The sequence below is a fragment of the Neolamprologus multifasciatus genome, chromosome 16, assembly GCF_963576455.1.
Source record: "Neolamprologus multifasciatus chromosome 16, fNeoMul1.2, whole genome shotgun sequence".
NCBI classification, from domain to species: domain Eukaryota; kingdom Metazoa; phylum Chordata; class Actinopteri; order Cichliformes; family Cichlidae; genus Neolamprologus; species Neolamprologus multifasciatus.
The window spans coordinates 35010523-35038355 of NC_140454.1; the positions used below are offsets into that span (position 1 = coordinate 35010523).

The following is a 27833-nucleotide window of genomic DNA, read 5'->3' on the forward strand; positions in this document are numbered from 1 at the left end:
TTATAGCTTGCCTTCAGGACCTTGAAAAGGAGAAAATCATTGACCGCCTCACATATCACCGCCTTTACCCAGGGGATGCCATACCCTGCATTTACGGACTTCCTAAGATCCACAAAGAAGCTGTCCCACTCAGACCCATAGTCAGTAGCATAAACTCAGCCACTTATAACATTTCAAAACACCTTGCTACCATCCTGCACCTCTCCCACATCAAGAACTCCACCGACTTCACTGACAAGGTCCAGAAACTTACCCTGGATCCAGATGAAACCATGGTGTCCTTTGATGTAGTCTCTCTCTTCACGTGCATACCCACCACGGAGGCAGTGGAGACTGTCAGAAAACGACTACAAGAAGACAACTCCTTGGAGGACAGGACCAACTTCACACCCGATCAGACCTGCACACTGTTAGACCTCTGCCTCACTACAACATACTTTAAATACAACGAAGGCTTCTACAGACAAAAACATGGCTGTGCCATGGGCTCCCCCGTGTCACCTATTGTAGCCAACCTTTACATGGAGGAAGTGGAAAGGAAGGCTCTTGGCTCTTTCAAAGGAAGAGTACCCAGCCACTGGTACAGATATGTAGACGACACCTGGGTCAAAATCAAGACACAGGAAGTGGAATCCTTCACTGCGCACATCAACGCTGTGGATAAAAACATCAAGTTCACCAGGGAAGACACGAAGGATGACTGTTTGCCTTTCCTGGACTGCGCTGTGCACATTGAAGAGAATGGCAACCTCAACATCGAAGTTTACCGGAAGCCCACACACACGGACCAGTACCTCCTGTTTGACTCCCATCACCCTCTGGAACACAAACCTGGAGTAATCAGGACCCTACACCACCGGGCAGAACATGTTCTATGTGACGGTGGGCTCTAACAGTTAATCTGTTTACTGAAGAAAGAGAAGTGGAGAAGACTCGTTCCCCAGAATCTCATCCGCAGAAGTTTCAATGATCAATATTACAAAATAAAATCCTGAGTTTAACATCGCTGTCACTTACATGATGTAAAGCAGGAAAAGGTAGTTCCCCCTGAAATGTGATGGAGTAAAGGATTAAGAAGCAGAAAATGAAGACACTGAAATCTGTTGTTGTTGCTTCTAATAGACTCTAATGGACTCATTCAGAGCTCACACCGGACTTGTGACTGAACCTGAAGGGTTTAATCAGTTTAGCTGAGCAGGAAGGTTCAAACTAGGTCACCTGATCAGAGAACCAGACAATCATTTCTGCACTCTTGTGATGCTCTTGAGGTGAAATGTTTTCAGAAATGCTGAAGGTTAGCATAGCACTGTTAGCATGTTAGCTCTCCAACAGGAGTGAAACAAACATTAAATCACAAACATGACGATATTTAATACAAGAAACGACGATTAGATCTAAACAGCAGATATATATTTAAATCAAACAGATAGCTTATTAAATGCTTCTTTTTACCTTTTAATCAAAGGTCCACACCTGAACCTGTGCTCAGGTGTTCCTCTAAAGCAGGGCTCTCAAACTGAAATGAGCTGTGGGCCACTGCTGGCACTACGGTGGCCCTGAGAGGCCAAACAGACTGCAACTTAAAAAAAACATCAGCAATAAGAAAAACACTGCAAAAGTACACAAAACACAACGGAAAAAGGAAAACAGAAATAGGAGAAAACACAAGTGTTTCTGGGGAGACAATAACCCGACGGACCAGTTGCAGGAACCCAAAACACGGTAGGCGTGTTTTATCATGATTCATATCATACTGATGACGGATTTTTAGGCTAATAGTCAGGCTAACACTATTGACCCTGTGCACGAGAAAATGCTAACTTCCTGGTTTGAGACCGGATGTGGGGTTGTACATTTCCGGTAGCTTTACTTTGCGGTCAATCGCTACTGCGAAGATATACTCCAAAATTGATGTCCAAAACTCGAAAACGGAACGATCGCGTTAAGTTACAAAGAGGAGAAGGTGGGAACACTCACCACTGTTGTGTCATAAAAATCTAATGATCAATTTTGACGTTTAAAGAGTTTAGATCGATCAGTTGTTTACATCACTCAACACAAGCAGAACTGCAGCAGCATCGTCCACATTCAGAAGCACATCTCTGTATAGTGACTGGTCTCATGATTTAAACAGGCAAATGTTCAGCATTCAAACTACAGGTGAACAATAGTCAAACCAGATGTTTCCCCGTTATGTCGATATCAGCTAGTCAAGTACACACCTACACAGCATGTTAACAAACCGTGAAAAAAAGCCACACAAAAAATGAATGATTGCTGGTAAGGGTTTCTATACATTAGTATTTACGAAGGGTATGTTGTGACTTACCTTCAAATTTACAGCGGTCCCTCGCTATAACGCGGTTCACCTTTCACCTCGCTGTTTCGCAGATTTTTTAGTGCAAGTTTGCATGCTTTTTTACGTCCTGCGTCCTGATCGCTGCAGACGATCTCCTCCGTCTCTCCTGTACAGTACAGAATCGCTGCATCTATCGCTAGCAGTGTGACTCTGAAGTGCAGTGCTGTATGTCCACGATGTACACGAAACGTTTTGCACCGTCAAAAAATAAAAGTGGCTACTTGAGTTCACCTATCGCTGGTTATTTTTAGAACATAACACCCGCGATAAACGAGGGACAGCTGAGAAATATAACATTTGAATCCCTTTTCTCTTTTGCCCTGAGGCGTGGGGGAAAAATATCGACAAGTCGATGAACATCATTTACAGATATATTGGGTAAATGCCCGAGACATCTATAGAAATGTAAATCGCCGCTTTATTTATTTATTTGCTTAACTTATTTTGGACCGTAAACAGGGCGCGAATAGGACACCGGAAACAAAGCTCCCCACAGGAGTTTCCGCACCGGAAGTAGCATATGCTAACGTGCACATAGTCAATTACCGCTCATCTTTTCTTTCCTCACAAAACCGATAGATCCTCCACTTCTTTCAATTCTTACCATATTTTGGTTCCTGTAACTGGTCCGTCGGGTTATTGTCTCCCCAGAAACACTTCTGTTTTTTCCTATTTCCGTTGTGTTTTGTGTGCTTTTGCAACGTTTTTCTTACTGCTGGTGTTTTCTTAAGTTGGCGCCGTATGGCACTGTCGTCTCATTGGACGGCCACTTTAGTGTTCACGTAGTACAAACAAAACAAAACAAGTAAACACCCACAAAGATTTCCTAAAATGTTTGGTTTTTTAAATTTCAAATATTGTATAAAAACACACACTTTTTTACCCTCCCTCTTAACAAACTGAAGCCTTTCATTGAACCACCAAATGAACACCTGGCAGCACTTCTGTTATCATTGTGTTCATATTTAACAAAATAAAAGCGCAGACATAAGTGTACACATTAGTTGTGACTCTCACTGAGCTAACACAGCCAATCCCTCAGCATGTTTGTGCTCTCTGCTCATGTTGCCTTCGTATTCAATCATTTTTGGTTTTTTTAAATAACTTATTTTAACATTGCACTCAACAACAAACAAATCCAACCTAACAAAAAAAGTCACTTCAAACATCAAACTGCGTTATATTTTTTCATGTCAATGTACGGCCCACAAGTAGGGGTGATACGGGCCGCGAGTTTGAGACCCTCTAGACTCACACCAAGCTGGCCCAATCACGTCTTTGAGGAAACTCCCCTTACAGGTGGGATTGGCCCTTCAGAAAAAGAGTGACAAATGAAATGGATGGAACTGTGGCAGATGATGAAGATGGGCCCACTGAGGAAGACCTGTAGAGGCTGTGTGCAGCTGAAGCTAACAGTGGACTGTGTTAGCCCATTAAAAGAAGGCGATGAGAGGTGATGGTCCACGTCTCTACATTGGAACATCAGACCTGTATGGCTCCTCCTGCAGGTGTATCTGAGGAGTCCCTCTAGAGCCTGGCTCCGGGGCGTGGGGTCCTGGGCGAGATCATTAGGTTATTTGTTTAACTGGATTTAGTCTAATCCCACATTCACATTCATATTTCCCACGGAGACTCATCAGTCTGGTCCTGGTCGTGTCAACATGTAAACCGCTCGTAACTCGCCCTGATATCCAGGAGTTACTTTATTCTGACAGTTAGATATTACAAAACCACACTGACATGAAGGTTTGTTTTCTGTATGTGACAAACAACAAGCAACGGGCCACTGAATAACAAACTATATAAAAGTCATTAAATAGAGCACAGTTCCATTAACTTCACTGAATTATCATGTTTCAATCCACCTGATGTTTCAATCCAAAATCGGGAGGAAATCCTCAGATCACTGTGAAAATGCTCCATCATGGCGCAGCAGCAATTGAAGCGTTATCATCTCCACACAATAAATCCAGACAAGCGTGTGTGTAGTGCTGAAATCATGCTTTATTAAATCAGTAATGCACAAATCTCAAGGAGGAGGAAACAATTCTACATCAACAGATCAATGAACTCAAAGTGCAGGGCGAGACTTAACTGCTTTCTCTTCACGGGACATGAAGTCCCTGTGGCGAACGAAGGAGACCCTGACTACTGACACGGTGAAACGACTAAAAGCTACAAACACTCACACACACAAAGCATGTTGCTAACTGTCCTCCGAGAGACGGCGCTGCTTCTGCACAGAAGAGCCGGCTCTGACTTTCTCTTCACTTATTTGGCCAGGAGATGTTCTGTTTTCCAAAGCCAGGCCGGCCGTCCTGCGCCAGAAGCAGCGCTCTTCATTAAAATGATCTTAACGCTCCGAGTGCAGGCCGCTCACACTCGGAGCCGGTCATCAAATTGTGTTGGTACGACGCAGTCGGTCTGAGCGCAAGGCCGTTTTGCGCTGCTTACACGAGGGTAATGAAAACAGCACTCGGGGTCTTACGCTCACGGTACAATTCATATGAAACGGTAATATCCCACGCTCAGGAGCGCGTCCAAAAAACAATAAAATAAAATAAAAAACGTTGTCCTTCTGTTTCTGATTTATAACGTCAGCAGGGAACCTCTCTACCTGCCGAGGCAATCTTAAAGACTTCAACTTACCGTTGAGGCACAGATTTTAGTTTCTTGGTTTCACAGGGTATTCGTTCCAGCGGAAACTTTCTCCTGTTCAAACATTCGTTCTTTTGTTTCAGTTAATATTATATTGTCATAAATAACAATGCATACATTTCCCATAACCGTTAAATTCGGCTATATACATTATGTACATGTCACAGAAACGTCTGTCAAAAATCCTAAGTCATAACTGTCCAATATGGCACATTTTATAACAACTTTAGACTTTAGTCTAGTTTGGCATAAATGAATGTCAAAAATAGTTCATATTTACAAGAACAGAAATCCAGATCTTTATCAAGTAGGATTATTGGTGCTGCGTCACTAAATAAAGAGGTTCTGGATGAGGGAAACGGGGGACGTGAATTGACTTTGTCTTCCTTTTTACATGGACCGAATGCGAATGTTGACGGTTGCAGAGTCGGAGCCGAGCTCGTTGGACAGTCTGAGGGTGTACGCTCCGGCATCAGCCTCCTTCACTGCAGAGATCACGAGGGTGGAGAGGTCAGTGGTATTCTCCACGTGGTATCGCTCATCCCCATTGGGGAGCGTCCGACCTGAGCGGACCCACTTGACAGAGGGTGTGGGGTCTCCGGAGAACATCCCCACTACGGTTAGAGACTTCCCCGGCTCTGCGCACACGTCCTCTGGAAGAGCTTCGACCTTTGGTGGAGTGCCTGTTAGAGAAGAGAGATGAAGACTCTGTTACGGTCAAAGGCTGTGTGAGAACAGCTGCTGGTGACAACCATGTGTTTGTCTTCCCTCGTATGTTGTTGCAAACATATCAGTGCAGATATTTGAATCATAAGCTGATGATAACAGTGAGAGGAGGAAAGGAGAAGTGCCACAATGCTTTCACCATTACAGTTGCTCATTCGGGTCCTGCTGTCTGAGTTTACATGCACATTTTGAAAGTCGTCTCACCTCTTTTAATCCCCGTGGTGAGGGCCTTCAGTGAGGACGAGGACTCGGCATGCGCATGAGCAGACATTTCCATCATCGTGCTCCTGGAGCTCATGGAAACCACCGACTCGGCCATCGTGGCTGACATGCTAGTCGCTGACATGCTCTCAAATGAAAACCCGGCAGCAGCAGAGCGGGAGCTGCTGCTGACACTGCTGGCCTGCATGGAAGCTGCTTCCATGTGAACCGAGGAGGCCATGAATCTTTTCTGCATGCTCGCTGCAGTGTCAGTAGAAGCTCTTTGTTCTGCGATTATAATTTTTGTTGGTTCTTCAAAAAGAGCTGTAAGGATGCAGATGACAAGCACATGGCTCATATCACAATGTGCACAGTTACTGCAAACCATTTGCGTACACTGAGTGTAAGCGGAGGATGCTCAAGTGCCTTGGATTTCCACTAAATAGTGGCTTTGGTGCAGTCCAAGACTCATTAGCATACAAGCTAATTAAACACACTGTGACACGGTGGCTGAAATGCAGCGGCGGTAACTTACTGAGGACGTTGAGGGACGCAGTTGCAGAGCACTGTCCAAACTGATTTTTGGCCTTTATTGTGTATTTCCCACTGTCTGCAACTGTGGCTTCACGTATCTCCAGAGTATACACATTCTTAGAGCGGCTCAGTTTCAAGTTTGATGTGACAGATATCTGCAAACAGTTAAGTAATTTAGAATTGGCTTAAAGACTAATTCAACTGACTGATTTTCCATAAATCTTCTGAAGAAAACACTCACAATCATGTTGTCTTTCAACCACTCCACTTCAGGAGAAGGCTCTCCTGCAATTTCACACATGAATTTCACATTTTGTCCTTCATTAACATTCTGGGACCTGGGCTGCACCAGAAAATGAGGCGCGTCTGATCGCTTGGTGGTGACCGTGGTGTTAAACTGACACCGGACCAGTCCTCGCTGTGTTTGCGCCTCACACGTGAGGATCCCCTGCTCATGCTCAGTCACCGTCCCGATGGTTAGGGTGTGGTCACTTCCAGATACTCCATATCTGTACTGCTCCGAGTTGGTCAGTTCAACCCCGTTTAGGATCCATCTGACGTCAGAGGCACCAGGGACGCTCGCCCTCAGTGTCAGAGACTGGCCCTCTGTGATCGACATCTGGCTGTGGGAGGTCTTCACCTCCCTTACAGAAGACGAGATTTCTTCATGGATCATTTCTCTTTTTACAACTTCCTCAGAGATTTCAGCTTTTGTTTTGGAGCTCTTTGAGCCTAGAAAAGACGTAAGAAAGACATTATGTCAGGAAAGAGTAGGGATGGGTACCGGTATCCGGTGCCATCATGGCACCGGTTCTGACATAAACGGTAGTAACCAGACCGAAAAGCAGCGCACATTTCGGTGCTTTATTTTCCTGAGCTGTGATACACTTTCTTCTTCCTTACATTTGTATTGGCGGTTGGCAAACAACTGAAAGGTGCATTACCGCCACCAACTGGTATGGAATGATACACTTTAGATTCTAGCCAATCATTTTACGTTTCGAGGATAGTAGGCGGGTCCAGGTACGTACGTTCTTTTAGAGCAGAGCTACAGATTAAAAATGCCCAAGACGAAGCGGTCAAAGTCTGGCTGTACTTCACAGCAAAAGATGCAAACTCAGCAGCTGCAACAAGTGCTTTAAGCTGATACTGTCAAAGGAGGTCACACTTTAAATCCGATGAACCTAGCCCTGCCAGTGTAGCAGAAATGATGATGGCAGCAGCAGCCGTTCTTCTCTGCGTGAGTAGCTTAATGTTGTTCGTGTGTAATTTACGTTGAGTAAGCTAACCGCGTTATTAAATTAATGCATGTAACGTGAACTAGCAAACACCATCATAGCTACATGCGGCTGTCTTCTTGTTTGATGGCAGATACTCCCTTCACCCTGGCCAAAAAGGCTAAAATGACCGAAGAAAAAGTGGAAAACAGCTAAACATGAGAGGTTTTTGGACAAAGTTTGTGTTTTTTCCATTGTTTAAGCTGCTTCCAGCCAAGAGTGATACCATATATGCCCCATAGCTGCAGAAAAGACTAACATTGTTATCTTTTTACAAAAAAACAGCTGAACATGAGAGGTTTTTGGACCAATTTTGTGTTTTCCATTCTTTAAGCACCGGTTTGGGCACCATTTAAGCACCGGCACCATTTCAAAAGTACCGGTTTGGCACCGGTATCGGATAAAACCTAAACGATACCCATCCCTAGGAAAGAGTTTAAACTAGGCGTGTCAAACTCATTTTACACACAGCTCCACATGATAACGAAAAAGCTGCTGTGATAAAGAAAGAAATCTGTCAGCACGACTCTTTGGAGTTAAATGGGAGAACACGCATGTGGACCTTTTGTCCACCACAATGGAAAATGGCTGAAAATAAAAATGGGTATCACTTTACCCAGCTCCTAATTTTTAAAAGTTCTGCTCCAATTTCACTGAAATGCAGACGTAATTTTGACACCTCTGGTTTAAACATTTGTAGGTGTACACATCAGGTGTAGACTTACCTTGTACACTGACAGTACACATAGTTGAAACTGCTCCGGCGCTGTTTGTAGCAGTGCACTTGTACACCCCACTATCAGAGGCCTCCACTTCATAGATCTCGAGATGAGCGGAGCCAGAATCCTCAAATAATTCATACTTTCCACCTTGAGACAAAACCTGCCCATACAGAAAATATGACTGGATTTCTAAATAAGGTAAATATGATGCATTTCCCTCAAATATTATTAAAAACTAATTCTGGAATAGTTCAAGTTTGATTAGGTTACCTTTCCATCCTTCATCCACGAGATTGTAGGTGTGGGCTCTCCTGTCAACTTTACTGACAGCTTCACAACAGAATCAGAGTACGCTGTGATGTCACTCAGCCCAACAGAGAAGGACGGCTTCTTTCCGAGAGGCGGTGACATCACTCTCTTTGGCTTGATTGGAGAAATCGCTTCTTCCTTCTGAGATGTGACTGTGGATTTGGGAGTAGGAGATTTTGGGGTTGGGGATTTTGGTGTTGGAGATTTGGGTGTTGGGGATTTTGGTGAGACTGGAGACTTCACTCTCTGTGGTGACTTGACTGGCTCAGGGGATTTCACCCTCTGGGGAGATTTGACCGGTTCAGGGGACTTTGCAAGAGGGGATTTAGCTTCTGGAGAAGTTACTCTGGGAGGGGCAACCACTTTCTCCTTTGACTCAGACTTCCGGATGGTCAGGGTGAAATGGGCTTCTTGTTTGCCTCCAGCGTTTTCGACTAAGAGAGTGTAGCTGCCTTCATCTGACGTCTCAACAGAGGAGATCTCAAAGGAGGAGTTGTACTGAGTAGACACAATGTGGTGTCGGGCAGAGGGAGCAACAACTGCTCCTTCACGCAGCCAGCTTATAGAAGGTGCTGGTTCACCATCCACATCACATTCAAATCTGGCAGTGTGTCCCTCCTCTAAAGTGAGGGACTGTGGCTTAGTCAGAATTTTGGCAGGGACACTGGGCTTCTCCTTTGGCTTCTCAACAACAGTAGTGGTCTCCTTCACAGTCTCAGTTACAGCTTCCGTTACTAATGTTTTAGAGGATGAGACGTGATATACCTCTGTTTTGGTCATCTCTGGCAGATGGGCAGATGGAGGCTCCTCATCTTTGCGAAGTGAAGAGAAGGCAGCGTATTCATCTGCTACATCTAGTGTGGCATAGTCAGAAGTCTCTCCTTTGGCATTCTTGCAAACCACACGGTAAGTGCCAGAATCTTCAGTCATACAGTTGATGATCTGGAGAGTCAGGACTCCACTGATGTTGGTCATGGTATATTTGCTGCTCAAATGGATTTGTTTTCCATTGTGGAACCACTTGACCTCAGGTTCAGGTTTGGCCTGGATATTCAGGGTAAATCTTGTGTTGGACCAATAAGGTACACGATGAGATCGCATCCTGACAGTAATGCGTGGGGGATGGTCAAGGCTGAAGGGTGCTTGTGTCACCACCTCAACCTTTCTCTCTACAGATCTTCTCTCTGATCTCAGAGCCTGCTTTCTCTCCTCATACCTGGACATGAAGTCAACCTTAGGGAGTGTCACATCTGTCTTGACAGCCTTTTCTGGGGTAGGGGATCTTTTCCTCACGGGCTCTGGGAGCTTTTTGATTGGTTTAGGGATATATTCTGAGGTAAAAGCTGTCAGGTGCTCAGATTCTGTGACTTCAGAGATTCTTGAAACAGCAACAGTGCTTTCCTTTTGTGAGATTCGTGTCTTCTCCTCAAACTCCATTCGTTTGAGTTCACTCTTGTAAGAGGTGATTCTCTGAGCAGTCGTGTGTGGCCGCAGCAGCTCCTGGTCCTCTCTTTCTTCATACACCCTCTGCTTTTGCCTTGGAGGTTTATAAGTTGTTTTGTCATGACGCTGGCGGAGATCAACGAAACTTGGGCCAGCCTCATATTTGGATGGAATTCTGTAGGAATCATATCTGTGAACTTCTTCTTCCTCTTCATCTTCACCGTAGACCCTTCTAGGAGACGAGGGACGCAGGGCAGACAACTCAAAGCGAACTGGACTAAGGCTAGGTGGAGAAGCGGAGTAGCCAAGCTCCAGTTCTTCCTCCAGACGAAGCCTCTCCTCCTCAGTTCTCTTCATGGACAGATACTCATTCACAGGAAGCAGCAGCTCCTCATCTGACAGGTCACCTAGAGACCTCCTCCTGATTCTGTGGTAGGTCTCCATCTCAGGAGAAGGAGTGCGATGCCTTGCTGGCCTCACAGTCTCCAAGTCATCCTGAGTCATAGATGTAAAGCGCCACTTTGGCTTATATTGGTCCTTAATCCTGATTGGTACCTCATAGAACTGCTCCCACCGGGACAGACGGATACGCTTCATCCTTTTCTGTGGGATTTTCTCCATTGGCTCAGGGAATTCATACTGATCCCGCAATTTCTTATACCATTTCATGTCAGACAGAGGTTTGAAGTGTTTTATTTCTACATCTTCTTCAAGAACAGCTGGGTTAACGATACGAGGTGTGGGGACAACATAGGGCATACGCAGTCTCTTCTCATCTGCTCTCTTCTTCCTCTCCTCTTGCTCTTTCTGTATCTCAGCTTCAGTCTTCTCACCCTTCTTAGTTGTAACAGCAGGTTTAAACATGGTGGCGGCTTCCCTGACAGCTTCTACTGCTGCAGGTGGTAGAGGGGTGACAACAGTGCCAGCCAAAATCTGAGAGAGCCTAACTTTTTTGTCTAATTCTTCCTTTCCGGCAATCTTTTGCTTCTCCTTTTCACTGGGCTCATATTCCTTCTTTACATGAGTGGTGCGCTCCACTTTCAGTGTGGCCTGGCAACTGGCGGATCCAGCAGAGTTGGTAGCAGTAACTCTGTACACACCAGAATCCTCAGGAAGAGTGTCCTTCACATGAAGAATGTAATAATCCAGGCCCTCGTGGACAACCTCGATGGATGGTCCAAAGGCTAAAGGCGTGCCATCCTTCTCCCATTTCAGTGATGGACGACCAGATACTCTGATCTCAAAACGTATGTTCTGGCCCTCCTTACAATCGATATTTGCAAGCACACGTTTAAACATGGGCCTCAGGGTGAGATCTGCTGGTTTAGGTCGAGGAACAACAGTGAGACGAGCCTTGCAGCTGTCATCTCCATACCTGTTACGGGCCACAACACTGTACTCTGCATCATCTTCGGTCTCCACATTGTGGATAATCAGCTGGTACAAGCCCTTGTCACTGATGAAAGTGTATTTCTTGTCATCATGTCCAGGGATAAGCTTTTGTCCAGATTTGTGCCAGATGACACGAGGTTCAGGGTGCACAGTAATGGTAACACCAAAGCGCACATCCTCACCCATATAAGCTGTATGGTTGACCAGAGGAAGTGTAAACTCTGGTGGCTTCTGAAGCATTCTGGCAGTATCTACTCTGCGCTTTGTTCTCTTAACCACACGGGCAGTGAAGAAATCGCGGTAAGACCTAACACTGCTGATAAACAGCTCCGCGTAGGCACTGTCCTCACCATACTCATTTACAACCTTGCATCTGTACGTGCCATCATCTGCTCTTGTGAGCTTATTGATGGTGATTACTGCCAGACCATCTTCATATTCAATTTCATACTTGTCACTAGCTTCAAGTTGCTTGACACCACAGTACCATGTTACTTCAGTAGTGCTATCATAGTTGTCAATGTTGCAAATGAACTTCACGTTGTCACCCTCATTCACCACTGCGTGGCCAATCTGCCCTGCAAGAGGACCATGTTCAAATGGTGCAATTTTCACCTTAGCAACAAAGACGCCACGCTGAGACCTAATGGAACCCCCGCTAGCCACACGGGCACCAGAGACAACAGTGTTCCACTCTTTCTTCACCATCGTCTGGCAGTATCTCTTGTGCCTGCCAGTTGGGATTGCTCTGGCACTGATCTCCTCTGCAGGTTTGGTGAGCCAAGGATGTGCCAGTGCCTCAGCTGCAGTCATCCGATGCTTACGCTCCTTTGTCATTAAGCGGTCTGTGAAGTCTAGTGCTTCGACACTGACTTGCTTGAAGGATTCATCATCATAGCTGTAGGCTGCACTGGAAATGTTGTCGATCGTCTGTTGGTTGGTTTCAGCTGTGAATGGATTAAGGCCACTGAGAAGCACATAGGCGAGAACACCAACCGACCACATGTCAGTGACTGTGCTAACCATGTCACACTGGTGGATCTCAGGGGCAGCATACTCTGCTGTGGTATATTGAATCTTGATTTGGTCTCCAGGAGTCAGGTGTCTGGACTGTCCCAGCTCAATAATCTTCACATTCGAGCTGGTTCTAGCAGTGTATATAATATTCTCAGGTCTGATATCAAAGTGTCCATAACTCTGAGTGTGAAGGAACTCAAGAGCTGAGCAGACTTGCCTGATGTAGTTAACAATTTCACGCTCATTAAGTTCAAACTCTGCTATACTGAGGCGCTCAAATATGTCAACACCTGAGATGAAATCATAGATCATCACCAGCTCCTCCGGGCTGTCGAAGGACTCGTGGAGGAGAAGGTAATTGGCATGTCTGGCCAAATTCAGTGTTGCAATTTCTTTCTTTACTAATGTCTGATCAGCACCTCTCACTTTGACAAATTTAGCCATGTAAGTCTTTTCAGAGCTAATTTCAACACAGCGGTGGACAATGGCGAACTGCCCTCTGCCCAATTCCTCTGCAATGGCAAATTTGTTGTGCAGATTCTTGGCATCAGAGTGTGGAGCCTTGCTCCTGGGGACATATCCTGTATCATCAACCTCCCTGTCATAGAGCAGAACTCGGGATTTGTCCTCTTTTGTCATGACAGGTCCGCTTGACTCAGATGGGGCACTCTGTCCAAACTTGTTTTCAGCAATAATTCTGAACTGATAGCTCGTTCCGCCAAACAGATCGGTAACTGTGTAATGGGTGTCACGGGACTGGGCAACACGCTGCCACCTCTCAGCTGTGGTGGGGCACTTCTCAATGATATAGCTGATGACCTTACTGCCACCATCATTTGCTGGTGCCACCCAGTTCAGTGTCACAGAGTCTCTCGAGACATCACTGGCTTTGACACCACGTGGAGGATCAGGCACATCAGCTACATCCAGCTCAACTGTTTGCTGGTCAATGCCAAATCTGTTCTTGGCACAGACGATGTAAAAACCAGCGTCCTTCTTCTCCACTCCATTGGGAAACACCAAAGAAGTGAATGATCTGGTGACAATGACCTGGTAGTGTCCATTGCTGTCAATTAGATCTTGTCCTTTTTGCCATGTGATGACAGGATCTGGTTTTCCACTGAAAGGAATCTTGATATTAACCACCTCTCCACGCAGGGCAGGGATGGCTTCCTTGTCCTTCAGATTCTTTGGCAGGTTGATCTTGGCAGGAACTAGAATTCAGGAAAAAGTTGTTTGATATTTCATGATATATATGAATCTAAATAGCTCTTATAATTACATAGTTTTTTGTTTTTTACATTTCATAGTTATTTCTTTGTGTAAGATAGCATTTTAGAGCTTACCTTCAACATCCAGAGAGACAGTGGCACAGATGGAGCCTCCCTGGTTGGTGGCCCTAATCTGGTAAACAGTGGAGTCTTCCTCGTCAGCCTCTGTGATGACCAGCTGGTGGTAACCTCCCTTAAACTCCTGGATCTTGATCTTCTTTCCATCAGAATGGACCTCTTTTCCTCGTCTGAACCATTTAATTACAGGCTTGGGCTGTCCTGTAATCTTACAGACAAGGGTAGCATTGCTCTTGTACTTGACACTCATGTTCCTCAGCTCCTCCTTAAAGGCAGGAGCACGGATCTCGACAGCTGCGGCTGGAATGATGGGAGTGGTCTCCTCGCTATAGTCACTTTGCCCTCCAAGATTCTCGCATTTGACACGGAAGATGTACTCAACACCCTCAGTCAGGCGCTTCACAGAAAAGACTGTTTGTTTGATTTCATCTGTGGTCACTGGAGTCCATTCAGTCCATTCCCGCTTGTCCTTTTTGTTCTTCTTCTCCAGGTAGTAGCTCTTGATCTTGGATCCACCATCACTGAGAGGAGGTTTCCAGGAAACCACGCAGGAATCCTTAGTAATTCCAGAAACAACTGGTGATAGCGGTGGCGATGGTCTCTCTGTGAAAGGAATATATATTTATGAAACCACTGTCAGTATTTCTCATCTCTGTATATATGACCCATTGTGAAATATTGCCTTTTATTAAACATACCCAGCTGACTCTTGATGAGGATCGGGCAAGTTAGCTCCAGTGGCTCGCTGTTGCCATAGCGATTCTGGGCATAGACCCGGAAGAAGTATCCAGCACTCTCGATGAGGTTGGGCACACGGCAGGATGTGCCATTGATGGATGACGACACCAGTTCCCACTCTGAGCCCTCCCTGTCCTCACGCTTCTCCACAATATAGTTTGTAATCATGCAGCCACCGTCATCTTTGGGAGGCTTCCAGCTGATGATCACTGAGTTCTTCAGCAGGGCATCCAGAACAATGGGACCCTGAGGTATATCAGGTTTGTCTAGGAATAGAGGTATGATATATTTACAAATTGGATAATTTCACGCTTACAAATGTATGCATTGCTGCACTTTCCTTCCCACTGTCGCCAAAGTGCTTGCTTGTAGGGGGTCATACAATTGTTGGGTTTTTCTATGTATGTATTACTGTAGGGTCTACCCTACAATATAAAGCACCTTGAGGCGACTGTTGTTGTGATTTGGTGCTGTGTGAATAAAACTGAATTGAATTTCTGGAGGTAATTAACATAGAACATACCGTAGATTTCAACACTGAATGCGGTGTCAGCTCGGCCAAAGTGGTTGTGCAGTCTTATTCTGTATTTGCCTCCATGGACTCTGCGCTGCACGTTCTTGATGACCAGATGTGTGTAGTGCTCAGTGGTCTCAATGCTTATGTCTTCTGTGTTTTCCAGAGTCTTTGCCCCATGCAGCCACATGATCTTTGGCTCAGGACGGCCAATGTAAACAGCATGGATACGCAGAGTAGTTCCAAGGCCAGCAAAATGGACTTCCTTCAGTGGGTAGTCAGGGTGGAATGATGGCGCCGCCTCCAAAACCAACGTGCCTGTGGTCTCTGCTTCTCCAGCGTCATTGATGGCCTTGCAGGTGTATTCGCCTTCATCTTCCTGCTGGTCAGTCATAATTGACAGGGAGTGGTTGCGGCCGTCAGAGCTCATCTCGTACTTGCGAGACTCGATAATTTCCTTGCCTGCATGATACCACTTTATTTCAGGAACAGGTCTTCCAATAATCTGGCACTTCATAACTGCAGGCTGGCCAAGTTTGGCAGTTACTTCATCCATTTCTTTTCTCAGGCTTGGTTTAGTTTCAGCTGGAAATACAAAACAAAGAAGCATATTTATAAAAAAACAAAGAGCATACTCTATATATGGTAAGTCCGTCTAAATATGTCTTTTTCATACTGTTTATTTTTTTTGTAATAGTATTGTATTGAATTATAACATTATAACTTATAACCATACCCATGGATATGGTCTGTACCAGTGTGCATACGTTGTATATAGTGGTATATCACTAGTTGCCAAATAGGAATGTTTCTAGGTATTATCCCTGTAAATAAATATAAATTTAATAATAAATATATTCTGAGGTACTCACAAGTCAGCTTGGTTTTGATACATGTGGCAGTCCTACGAGGCCTGCTCATTCCCGTCTCATTCTCAGCAAACACCCTGAATTCATATTCTGTGGCCTCAGCTAGTCCACATGCCGTGAACTCCTTTTCCTTAAGTCTCTCCTTGTTACACTTTTTCCAGGTGCTCTCTGTGGACTTCCTGTATTCCACCCAATAGCCCAGGACCTCCTTTCCACCATCACACTCCGGAGCTTGCCAGTGGATTGTGATGAAGTTGTTACTCACGTTCACTGTGTCAATTTCACCTGGTTGACTGGGCTTGTCTGAAAGGAGAGAAAAGGGTAAGCCTATTTAATGTTTTTTCTCTTTTTAAAACACAGCGAGAGAGTGATTACATAAGATTACATAAGATTGTAATGTAATGTAATTTAAACACATCTGTTTAAAATCCCTCAGCGACCTAGTGCATTTCACTTCTAACATTGGTTGCCAAAGACCAATCACGGGTTAGTGGTAGGGTTTATGTTAGTTTAAGGTCCCCTCATGCTTCTAAAATGTGTGCTTATTGGGAATACCTAAATGCAAAAGGTTTCACAAAAAAAATGTAATGCCAAAATGTGTGAAATTCCAGACGAAAGTTACCCACTTCTAGTTTCTGAAAATTTGCATGTGGCAGAAACAAACCCCAGACCTAACAAAAACTTTTAAGGACATGAGACTCACCGAATGGATCTTTGCATGTGACTGGGTCCGACACAGGACCTGCCTCACTCTCGCCTATGTCATTGACAGCAACAATGCGGAACTGGTAGTCCGTATCTGGGGTGAGTCCAGGTAGAGTAAACATGGTGGAGGTTATCTTGGCCTCATGACGGGACCATGTTTCAGCAGACACCACCTTGTACTCAACAAAGTAACCAGTGATAGCAGATCCTCCATCATCCTTTGGTCTGGACCATGCAAGTGCCACTGAGCTCTTGGTGACATCCATAATCTCTGGTGGGGTAGTTGAAGGCTCAGGGGAACCTGATTTGAAAGATGGGGAATTTTTAAATTGTTTCTGAATACAAGCCTGAAGGGTTTGAAAAAACAAAACAAGGAATACTTACAGAGAGGAGTCATGGGTACCAGTGGCTGTTCAGACTTCAGGGATGCACTGATACCAAATGCGTTTTCAGCTGTGACCTTGAAGTGATACTCTTTTCCCTCCTTCAGGCCCTTAACAAGCAACTGAGTTTCAGTCACTCTACAGTCTACAGTATACCAGGCATTTCTGGTTGCCTCACGTCTTTCCACAATATAACCAAGGATTTCTGAGCCACCGTCATCAATAGGTGCCTTCCAGGAGAGCCTGACAGAGTTGGCCTGAATCTCCTCAAAGACTATTGGTCCCTCTGGAGCACTTGGTCTGCCAATGACCTTCACCTTGATTTGGACTTTCTTCTTGCCAACCTTATTCTCCAGCAGGAGATCATAGACACCAGAGTCACTCCTCTCAGCTCCCTTGATTACAAGCTCACTGGCATCTTCAGTGGAGGCAATCATAGCCCTGGCAGACACTAAACCGCCATCCTTTGACCACTTGCAGGTTGGCTGAGGTTTACCTTTAATGGGTACAGATAATCTAAGCACTCCTCCGTAGCGGACCACGTACAGATCTTTGTATTTCAGCTCCAGGTCATATTCAGGAGATTCTGGAAAATATTGATACCAAAAGTTAGGTCTTATTCTGTACTAGTTTTAGTTGTACACACGTCATCTTGGAGAAAGTCTGTTTGTTCTTACCAAGCATCTCAGTCACAGTAACTGTTCCAGGCACTTCAGCGGGCTCTCCAGAGCCACCAGCATTGCAGGCCATCACACGGAATTTGAACTGCTCTCCTTGTGGCATGTTGGTCAGTGTGTACTCACAAATTAGAGATGGTGTGGTGTTGCATTTGATCCAGGCCATAGTGCCCACCTTCTGCATCTCAATCAGGTAACCATCTACCCTAGCGTCTCCCTCATCATCAGGAGGACTCCAAGCCAGTGACACAGAGGACTTTGTGGTATCAGTGATCCTTGGATTCTGAGGACAGCCAGGTGGATCTGGTTGGGGAACAGAACAATATCAGTATGTAGTCTGTTGCTCTTTTGTGACTTTCAATGTCAAGAGTCATGTCACACACATATGTCTAAAATTCTAGATTTATATCAAAATGTTGTCTTACCAATGGGATCTGTTGCCACTGCCGGTTTAGATGGCAGACTTGGCTTGCTAAGTCCTCTGGCATTGATGGCAGTGATTCTGTGTTCGTACTCAAGACCCTCGATCAGCTCAGTAGACCGGTATCTAGTCATGGTTACAGGGTTCTTGTTGGCACGCACCCATCTATCAGCCCTGACTTCTTTCCGTTCAATGATGTAACCAGAAACTTCAAGGCCACCATCCTCATCTGGCGGCTCCCAAGCCACAGTCATACCATCACGAGAAACATCGAAAACAACTGGACGGCCAGGTGGTCCAGGAACATCTGACGAGGGAAGGGAAAACATGTTACCACTGTTACCATCATATGTATCAACCAGATATAATATTTAAAGGAATGATAGCGGTCTTACTCTTCATGCTTCTGCAGGTGACAATCTCAGACTGCAGGAATTCTCCAGTGCCGTAACGATTCACAGCAGCTGCACGGAAGACATACTCATCTCCCTCGATCAGGTTATCAAATTTAAACATTGGTCGGCTGACAGAGTCAGAGACAGGCACCCAACCAGGTCTGTGGGCATCACGCTGCTCCACCACATAGCCACTGATGGGAGCTCCACCATCTCTGATTGGAGGATCCCAACTGCAAGTGACGGTGGTGGCATCAATCTCGTCAAACCTGATGGGTCCCTTTGGCTCATCAGGTTTAGCTAGTAAATAAAGTTTCATAAAATTAAACGTTACACTCACCTGAATGTACGTAAAGCTACATGTTAATATTACCTATACCACTGCCAATACAGAAATAGCTAAACTTGACTTGGTAGCAAAAATATAAGCAATACTAAATCAGGGTTGGTTTCTTACAGAGAATGACGACTTTGATGAACTCAGTGATGACACCAACAGCATTCTTCACCTCCAGGGTGTAGTCACCAGTGTCATCGATGGTGGTGTCAGACATCGTCAGTTTGGTGAACTTGCCAGTACTCTTGATCTTGACACGGTCTGTGATTTTTATCTTGTTGTCACCAAAGTACCATGAGCAAACAGGAGGAGGTCTGCCGATGACAGGCAGGTCCAGATCCAGGGTCTTGCCAGCCAGCACATTGACAACCTTCTGAGGAATACCAGAGAAGTCCACTACTGGCATTACTGGAAGGGAGAGATTAAAATATAGTTAGGAAAAAGTGTGAACTGAACAACAACTTTGTGAGTTTTTGTCAATTTTGCTTTGCCTTAAGCTGTAAAAACATTTTTAACTGCAAGTAGTACAAGTTGGTTTTGTTTGTTACCTCTCTGTTCCTGTACAGTGACAGCTGCAACAAGTTCTTTGGGTTCACTGGCTCCTCGGCTGTTGATGGCTCTGATTCTGAACAAGTACTGCTCCTTCTCATTCAGCTTCTCAATGGTGTGCTCAAAGTCTGTGAGCTTCAATGTAGCCACCTTCATCCATTTGTCGGTACCAAACTTGCAGGCTTCAATGACATAACCTATCAGTCTGCTGCCACCATCATGTTCCGGTTTCTCCCAGCCCAGGGTGACAGTGCTCTTGGTGACATCGATCACTTCCAATTTTTGTGGTGGCAGAGGCACCTCGCAAACCAGGATGACATCTGGTGTCTCACAGGGCTCTCCAATACCATAGATGTTCTCAGGGAGAACACGGAAATAATACATCATGCCCTCCATCAGGCCATCGATCTTGTAAGATGTTTTACTGCACTTGGCTGTGACTGTCTTGTAGGCTCTCATGGACGCTTCACGCCTCTCAATGATGTAGTTGTTGACAGGAGCACCGCCATCCACAGTTGGAGCATCCCAAGAGATGGTTGCAGACTCCTTGGTCAGTTCCTTCATTTTGATTGGCCCAGTTGGTCCAGGAGTATCTAAAAAAAGCACATATTTTAGTCAAAAGGCCAGTTCATAAAAGTTTCTGTAACACATTTAAAAAAAAATCCATTCAACCTACCATAAACCTTGACCAAAATGCTGACTTCCTGTTTCCCGGCAGAGTTCTCTGCCACCAGAGTGTACCTGCCAGCATCGTAGCGGTTGACTTTGTCAATAATGAGAGTGGTGGAAGTGCTGGTGACCTCAATGAAGCCTCTGTTGTGGAGGTCAACACCAGGCTTGCTCCATGTTATTGTAGGAGCAGGACGACCAGTGACACGAACAAATAAGCGAAGGGAGCCACTGGCCCGCAAGCAGATAGTCTTCTTAAGGTCATCGTGGAGCTCGAAGTCAGGAGTTTCTGTGTGAGGTGACAATGACAGGTTTGTAATCTTGGTGATAAAGTAATGTCAAAGTTACCATATCTGGAAAGACTTGCAAATAAACTGTAGTGGAAGAAGAAATGCCACAACAAAATCAAATGCAAATGCATTTAAGTTTATGCTCTTCGAAAGTTTTACTTACCAATTCTCTCCACTGGCTCGGTCTCAGCACATGGGTCACTGAAGTCTCCTGTACCATTAATGTTAATGCCGGCCACTCTGAAGCAGTACTTCTTGCCTGCCGAAAGTCCGGTTACTACATACTCTGTGGTACGCAGGGTCTTTTCATGGGCCTTCTTCCATTCTTCTGCTCCCACTTCCTTCATCTCTAGAATATAGCCAATCACATCAGCTCCTCCATCCTCTACGGGTCGGGACCAGGCCAGGCTGATGCTGTCAGCGTGTGTGTCAGTGATACGAGGAATAGAAGGAGGAGCAGGGGTACCTGAAGGAACATCATAAAAAGATATAGTAGAGATATCATGAAGCATTCACTGATAATTAAATATAAATGGATAAAAATGTGGAAGTTTTTGTTACTGAACAAACTCGACTTACATGTTGGCACTCTGCAGACAACATATAGAGAAACCTCGCTGGGCTCACTTTCTCCAGCCTTGTTGATGGCCGTCACTCTGAACTGGTAGATGTTGCCTTCAGTCAAACTGGACACCTTCAGCATGGTGTCTAAGTGAGCACCATCCCTGTTCACCTTCACCCAGCGAGCACTCTTTCTCTCACGTCTCTCAACTAAGTAATGGATTAATGGGCTACCTCCATCGCTCTCTGGTTTCAGCCACTCAATGGTGGCAAAGTCCTTTCCTGATGCCAGGATCTCTGGAGCACCAGGAGGAGATGGCACAGCTGCAGGAGAGATGACAGGTGATGCAGAGTTAATTTACAAAGAATCTAGAGTAACTATTGTTGCAAATCAAAATACATCAAAAACCTTTTGATTATATGGAGGCACAAACCTGACAGCTTCTGTATCTCCATTTACTTTTGTTTAGCATAAGAAAAAAGAAATACTTCTGGGACAGGAAAATGAAACTGACTTGCCTCTTTCAGTGGTGGGATGCATTAATACCATAAAAATGATTGCACTATCTAGTATCTCAACATTTTTCAGTTATCAGTTCAGCATTCCTCAGTGCTTTCCAACAACTACAGTGGACATTTAAGCCTGCACCCTGTTACAACATAGGCATAGTTGTTTAGGACTCCACTGCACAGCAAAAACATCACACAGCTCCTGAAACTCTCGGGACATTTACTGTCCTTCTTTAAGAAGCTGGGTTTTTAACTTCACACCATCCAACAAAACTTGAATGGTGCATTTTCAGACGTATTCTGGGTAGACTGGGAGGTGAAGTGTGAATAAAAGTTTGAAAAATACCAAAACTATCACCTTGAATGGTCAGCATACTCTAATGTAATTCAGTGTTCACAGACTGTATTTTTCCCACTATATGAGATTAAATTACTTCTCGCCTTGTTTGCCAAATGTTTAACAGCATCTGTATCTCACACTTTCTGATGCCGGGGCATTTTCTGACCCACACTGTTCAATTCTGGAAATCTGAAACAGACCTAATGTGGGTGAAGGAATTAGGAAATGTATTACAGATAGTCTTTGTCAAACAAAGAAAATCTGGTTACCGATCACCAGTCTGATTGAAAACTTGAAATGAATGTGTATTGGTGTTGTAGATTAAAAGTAAGGTATTGTGAATACTTATAAAAATGTAATGTCTTCTGTATGTGACCTACTACCAGTACTTGTGGGTTTCTCTTGTAGTTTTTTGTGTAACATTTAAAAAAGCAGCGCTCGGATTGTACGATGATGTCAGTAACTAACTAGGTATTGTTTCATAAGGATGTGGCTGTTATACTTACTAAAGGTGTTTCTGGCGACCATGGGCTCTGACTGGACATAGACTCCAGGACCGTACTTGTTGACTCCCCGCACCCTGAACAGGTACTCTGTGTTTTTCATCAGCCCGGTGATGTTGCAGGTCAGTTCCTTGCATTCGGCATGCATTATTACCCAGTTAAGTCTGTTTGTGTCACGCCTCTCCACAATGTAGTGAGAGACGTCATCACCACCATCTTCAAGAGGAGGCTTCCAGCTCAGAGTGCAGGATTCCTCTGTTATCTTACTGATCTCAATGCTGCCCTCACAAACTCCAGGTGTGTCTGAAAGAAAACCAGATGTACGAATGCTTAGATGCTAGGATGTTCAAAATTAACACGTCCAGTGTAATTTGTGAATGCATTAAAATAAATGGTTAAAAATAAAAAGCCACTCACCAAGCACTTTGACATTGACCTCTGCAGTTTTGGTTCCACTTACGTTCCTGACTGTGAGGATGTATTTTCCAGTGTCATCCCTGTCACAGAATTTGATGATGGCCATGGCTCTAGTCGGGGTATACTGCAAGTGGTACTTTTCACACAAGTCCAGCTCTCTGTTACCCTTGGACCAAGAAGCCTTAGGATCAGGTCTTCCACCCACTGCAGCATCCAGAACCAGGTCTGAACCAGCCCGGACCATCACAGTTTCAGAGAGCAGCTTGCTGTCAAGCTGGGCCTTTGGAGGCTCTGTCAAGTGGTTATGAAGTACAGGGTTTTGAAACTTTGTTTAAACTGAATCGACATGTCTTGAAAATATTTTGGTCTTGGTTTGGTTGTCTTGATGCATGCTCAATTATCCAGGCAAGTAAATCCCCAAAAGTTGATTCTGTTCATCTGGACATTTTCAGTGGAAGAAACGTTTTGTCTTATAAACAGTACATTTGCATAATGGCTGAAACTAGCACCACTGAGTCAAATACTGTTTGAGTACTGTTTATAAGATTGGGGAAACCTGCAGTCAGCTGAGACTGAAGAAGTCACCTGGATGAGTGACAAAATGTTTCTCCCACTGAAAACGTCCAGATGAACAGAATCAACTTTTGGGGACTCGGTTTGATTGCTTACACTGATTTAGCAGAAAACACAAGTTTCATTTTACTGTGAATTTATTTTGTGGCATGTTGATGAAACTGTGTCATGGTCTCAAATCTTACCAAAGTCAGTTTTGCACTGCACAGAGCCGGTGGACTCAGAGGGTCTGCTGAAGACCTGGTTGGCATTCTTGGCAATAACCCTGAACTCGTAGGGCTCTCCCTCTCCCAGCGCAGTAACAGTATAGAAGTTGTCAGTCACGTTGGTGTAATTACACTTCAGCCAGCGGCCCTCGCCAGTCAATGTGTATGGCTTGCGTTCAATGATGTAGCCCACAATTGGACTGCCACCGTCATACAGTGGAGACGACCACTTCAGGGATACTGTGGTCCTTGTTACTTTGGTGACTTCAGGCTTACCCGGTGGATCTAAACAACAAATCAACAATGTTTGTCAGACATTTTTGTCTAAAAACATACTAATTTAGTAACTCTCCATGGTGTGATACTAAACTCACCAACAGGGTTTTGAGCAACTGCTCCCTTTGAGGCCTCACTAGCTTTGCTCAGTCCAGCACTGTTCATGGCATAAACCCTGAACTGATATTCCAGGCCTTCCACCAGACCTTCCACCTTGTAAGAGCACTCAAAGCAAGGGATCTTGTTCTCCCTCACCCACAGGATATTGTTCCTTTCCTTCTTCTCAATCCAGTAACCAGTCACCTTGCTTCCACCATCATGGTAGGGCTCCTCCCATTGCAGTGTCATTGTATTAGCAGTGACATTAAAGATTATAGGCTTTGTCGGTGGACCTGCAGGTGCTGTGATCAGAAATTAGATATTGCTGTTTTATTCAAGTTCAACATAAGAATCTTATGGAATAGGATGGAAATGAATATTATAAATTCATAAGCTCAAAAGACATTATAGAGTAGCACTTACTGTAAGGATGCTCAGCGACAATAGTCTCAGACTCAGTGGACTTGCTGACACCAAATCTGTTTTCTGCAGAGACCCTGAATGTGTACTGCATGTATTTGGTCAGGTTACTGACGTGGAGAGAGGTGCGCTTCACGCTGGAGTTGATGAGCTGCCAGGCTGTTGAGCCAGATTCACGCTTCTCTACGATGTAGTTGGTGATGTCAGTGCCACCATCATCTTCTGGTGGATGCCAGTTAACAACACAGGACTCAGAAGTAATTGATGATATTTCTATTGGTCCACTTGGAGGACTGGGTCTGCCTGTGACATTAACTTCAATAGTAAACGTTCTGGTTCCTGACACATTCTCCAGAGTCAGATGGTATTTCCCACCATCTCCTCTCATGGCCTCCTTAACTGAGATACTGGTTCTGTCCTTAGAAACTTTGATTGAGACTCTGTCTGTGTTTTTCAGTCTCATTTCCTCCAACTTCCAGGTGGCCTTAGGAGCAGGTCTGCCACTGACTGGAACATCGATGGTGAAAGTGCTTCCAGACCTGCATGTGATGAGCTGGTTGGTGATTTCACTTAAGTCAGCAGCAGGTTCAATGTGAGGCTCTTTGACCAGCACAGGAGCCAGAGTTTCCTTGGGCTTGCTATAACCAGCTTCATTCTTAGCCTTCACACAGAAGTCATATTCATCACCCTTGTTGAGCTTTTCAACAGCATAGGTCAGATTTTTGGTGTTGCCAACAACTACCCATTTGTCTGTACCTTTTGGCCTAGCTTCAATGACGTAACACTGAATGCGACTACCGCCATCATGCTCTGGTTTCAGCCAGCCTAGTGACACAGAGTTGTCTGTGGTGTCGAGGATATCCAGTCTCTTTGGAGCTGATGGTGCTGCAGTGGCAATGACAGGCTCAGTCAGCTCAAATGCCTCACCCACACCGTGCTGGTTCTCGGCTGAGACTCTGAAGAAGTATGGCACTCCTTCCAGCAGGTCCTGTATCTTTAGGTAGTGCTGTGTGCATTTGCTACCGGACTGCTGCCAAGTGCGGCGGCTAGCCTCACGCCTCTCAACAATATAGTGATGGATTCTGGCTCCGCCATCATTAAGAGGAGATTTCCACATAAGTGTGACTGAGCCTCTGGTCACCTCAATGAAGGCAACAGCCTCTGGAGGTCCAGGAGTGTCCATGACTTTTACAACAAATGTAGTAGCCTTGCTGCCACTGGAATTTTCTAGGTTTACAGTATATTTGCCAGTATCATTTCTAGAGCAGTTTTCAATGCTCAGAGAACTGTAACCATCAGTAGTTGTTACCTCTGACATGACACTGAGCTCTCCTTCCTCCTTCACCCAAGTGGCAGTAGGAATAGGCTTTCCTCTAAAGTGGATGCCCAAGCACACTGAACCTCCCGCTTTGACAATGTGTGTCTGCTTAAAGGCAGCATCAATATCTACCTGTGGCACTGTTAGCCTATCTACTGCCTGAGCAGGCTCTGGAATTTCCTTGTCTTCACCTCTACCCACATGATTGACAGCTGCAACACGGAATTTGTACTCAGCCCCTGTCTGCAGACCTGTCACCACATAATTTGTTTCAGTTACAAGCTCCTCATTTACTCTCTTCCATTCCACCTCTTCTCCCTTCACCATTTCAATTATGTAGCCAAGAATCTCCATGCCTCCATCGTCAGCAGGCTTGGTCCATTCCAAACTGATGGAGGTACTGGTGGAATCCGAAACACAGACCACTGATGGAGCGCAAGGAATATCTTTTGGCTCAGCGGCTTTGATGGGTAAAGAGATGTTGCTAGCAGTTCCAACACCAGCATCATTTACAGCCATAACACGGAACTCGTATTCCATATCCTCTGTCAGGTTGATAACCCTATGTGCACAGTCAGTAATAGGCTTCTTGGTGATCACCTTGTAGAACCGGACAGTCTTCTTTTCACGTTTTTCCAGGATGTAATAATGAATCGGGCTTCCTCCATCAGATTTTGGAGGAGTCCAGGACAAGGTGATGCTCTCTCCTGTAACTTCAGTTGCATCAGGAGTGCCTGGAGCATCAGGAGTGGCTGGGGAAACAATTTTAATAGTGAGTGGAAATGACTAAATAAATGTAATATAGATTTGAAAACTTCCATATGTTGATTTTTAAAACCTTCCAAAATGACAACTTACTGTATTGCATCTGTGCAATGATGGGACTGGATTCCAGAGGTCTGCCAACTCCAAACTTGTTAACAGCAGAGACCCTGAATTGATACTCATTAGTCTTAATGAGCTTGGTTGCGTGGAAGGTGCACTCCTTACATTCATCAGACACCAATGCCCACGAAATCTTGGCTGTCTCACGCTTCTCAATGATGTAATGTGAAATCTCAGAACAACCATCTTTCTCTGGTGGGTTCCAAGACAGACTGCACTTGCCCTCTGAGATGTTACTGAAAGTGATCGGTCCAACAGGCTCGCCAGGTGTATCTGTGTCAAATAGGTGTGAGAAAGTTAAGTTAGAATACAAATGAATATAATGGTAAATATTGATACTGAAGTATAGGCAGAAAACCTTCAAAATTGCAAACCTTGGACTTGAACAAGGATTTTTTCCTTTTTGGTTCCAGACCCATTGGTAGCTTCCACAGTGTAGAGCCCACAGTGTGAACGATCAGCATCCCTGACAAAGAGGGTGCTGGATCCAGGAACTGTAATAATGTCCATCATCTTTTTTGTAATCTCCACACCGTCTCGGAACCAGACAACTTTGGGAACTGGACGTCCAGTGATGGTCACCTTTAGCCTGATGCTGTCTCCTGCCTTGACTGTCAAACCTTCAAAGTACTCTGGGCCAAACTCAATGTTTGGAAGAGCTGGTTTGGGAAAAAAGGCATTAGTTTACAGCAGGCAGCTTTAGTAAGCTATGTAGAGGTAATTCTTGGAAAAATGAGCTGAGGAAAACATGGGTAGCAACCAAGGGAAGCAAAAGCATTGGACTTCAACTATACTATTTACCCTTTAAACTCTGATTTAATGCTTCCCCAATATCTACACTGTCCAAGCTCTTTCCTGCTATTACTCACCATTTTCACTTCTGACAACAATCATGCCAGAAGAGTTGGATGGAGGACTGACAACACCCATGGCATTTCTGGCAATGACCCTAAACTCATAGCGTTCATTTGTTGCCAATCCAGTGACGGTATACTGACAGTCGTGCACATCAGTCAAGTTGGCCTTGAACCAGCGTCCATGTCCTTGGCGTTTCTCGATATTGTATCCAACAATCTTGCTACCGCCATCACGTTTGGGTGCATCCCATTTCAGTGACACTGAGTCACTAGTCACATCAGTGTAATCAGGCTGGCCAGGAGGATCTGAAATGCATAATGCACCTTTTAACTC

The 27833-nt window shown here is 44.9% G+C and overlaps 1 protein-coding gene across 11 annotated transcripts in view; it reads right to left on the reverse strand.

Annotated features, from left to right (window-relative positions):
• Positions 1–4345: 4345 nt before the first annotated feature.
• Positions 4346–27833, reverse strand: part of LOC146501191 (titin-like) — a 171660-nt gene continuing 148172 nt past the window's right edge. For all 11 annotated transcript variants that reach the window (XM_085135574.1, XM_085135573.1, XM_085135571.1 and 8 more), the window contains 28 exons: positions 27512–27805; positions 27017–27301; positions 26616–26915; positions 24443–26509; positions 24019–24321; positions 23624–23929; positions 22866–23156; positions 22452–22751; positions 21114–21419; positions 20698–21000; positions 20252–20533; positions 19575–20168; positions 19147–19434; positions 18690–18989; positions 18299–18601; positions 17874–18176; positions 17198–17782; positions 16812–17114; positions 16112–16411; positions 15249–15824; positions 14686–14991; positions 13985–14590; positions 8748–13852; positions 8481–8637; positions 6720–7210; positions 6480–6633; positions 5948–6268; positions 4346–5700 (listed from right to left, as the gene is read on the reverse strand). In XM_085135574.1, coding sequence (XP_084991700.1) covers positions 5408–5700; positions 5948–6268; positions 6480–6633; positions 6720–7210; positions 8481–8637; positions 8748–13852; positions 13985–14590; positions 14686–14991; positions 15249–15824; positions 16112–16411; positions 16812–17114; positions 17198–17782; positions 17874–18176; positions 18299–18601; positions 18690–18989; positions 19147–19434; positions 19575–20168; positions 20252–20533; positions 20698–21000; positions 21114–21419; positions 22452–22751; positions 22866–23156; positions 23624–23929; positions 24019–24321; positions 24443–26509; positions 26616–26915; positions 27017–27301; positions 27512–27805 — 16022 coding nt within the window. In that variant the 3' untranslated portion in view covers positions 4346–5407. The remainder of the gene's footprint in view (positions 5701–5947; positions 6269–6479; positions 6634–6719; positions 7211–8480; positions 8638–8747; positions 13853–13984; positions 14591–14685; positions 14992–15248; positions 15825–16111; positions 16412–16811; positions 17115–17197; positions 17783–17873; positions 18177–18298; positions 18602–18689; positions 18990–19146; positions 19435–19574; positions 20169–20251; positions 20534–20697; positions 21001–21113; positions 21420–22451; positions 22752–22865; positions 23157–23623; positions 23930–24018; positions 24322–24442; positions 26510–26615; positions 26916–27016; positions 27302–27511; positions 27806–27833) is intronic.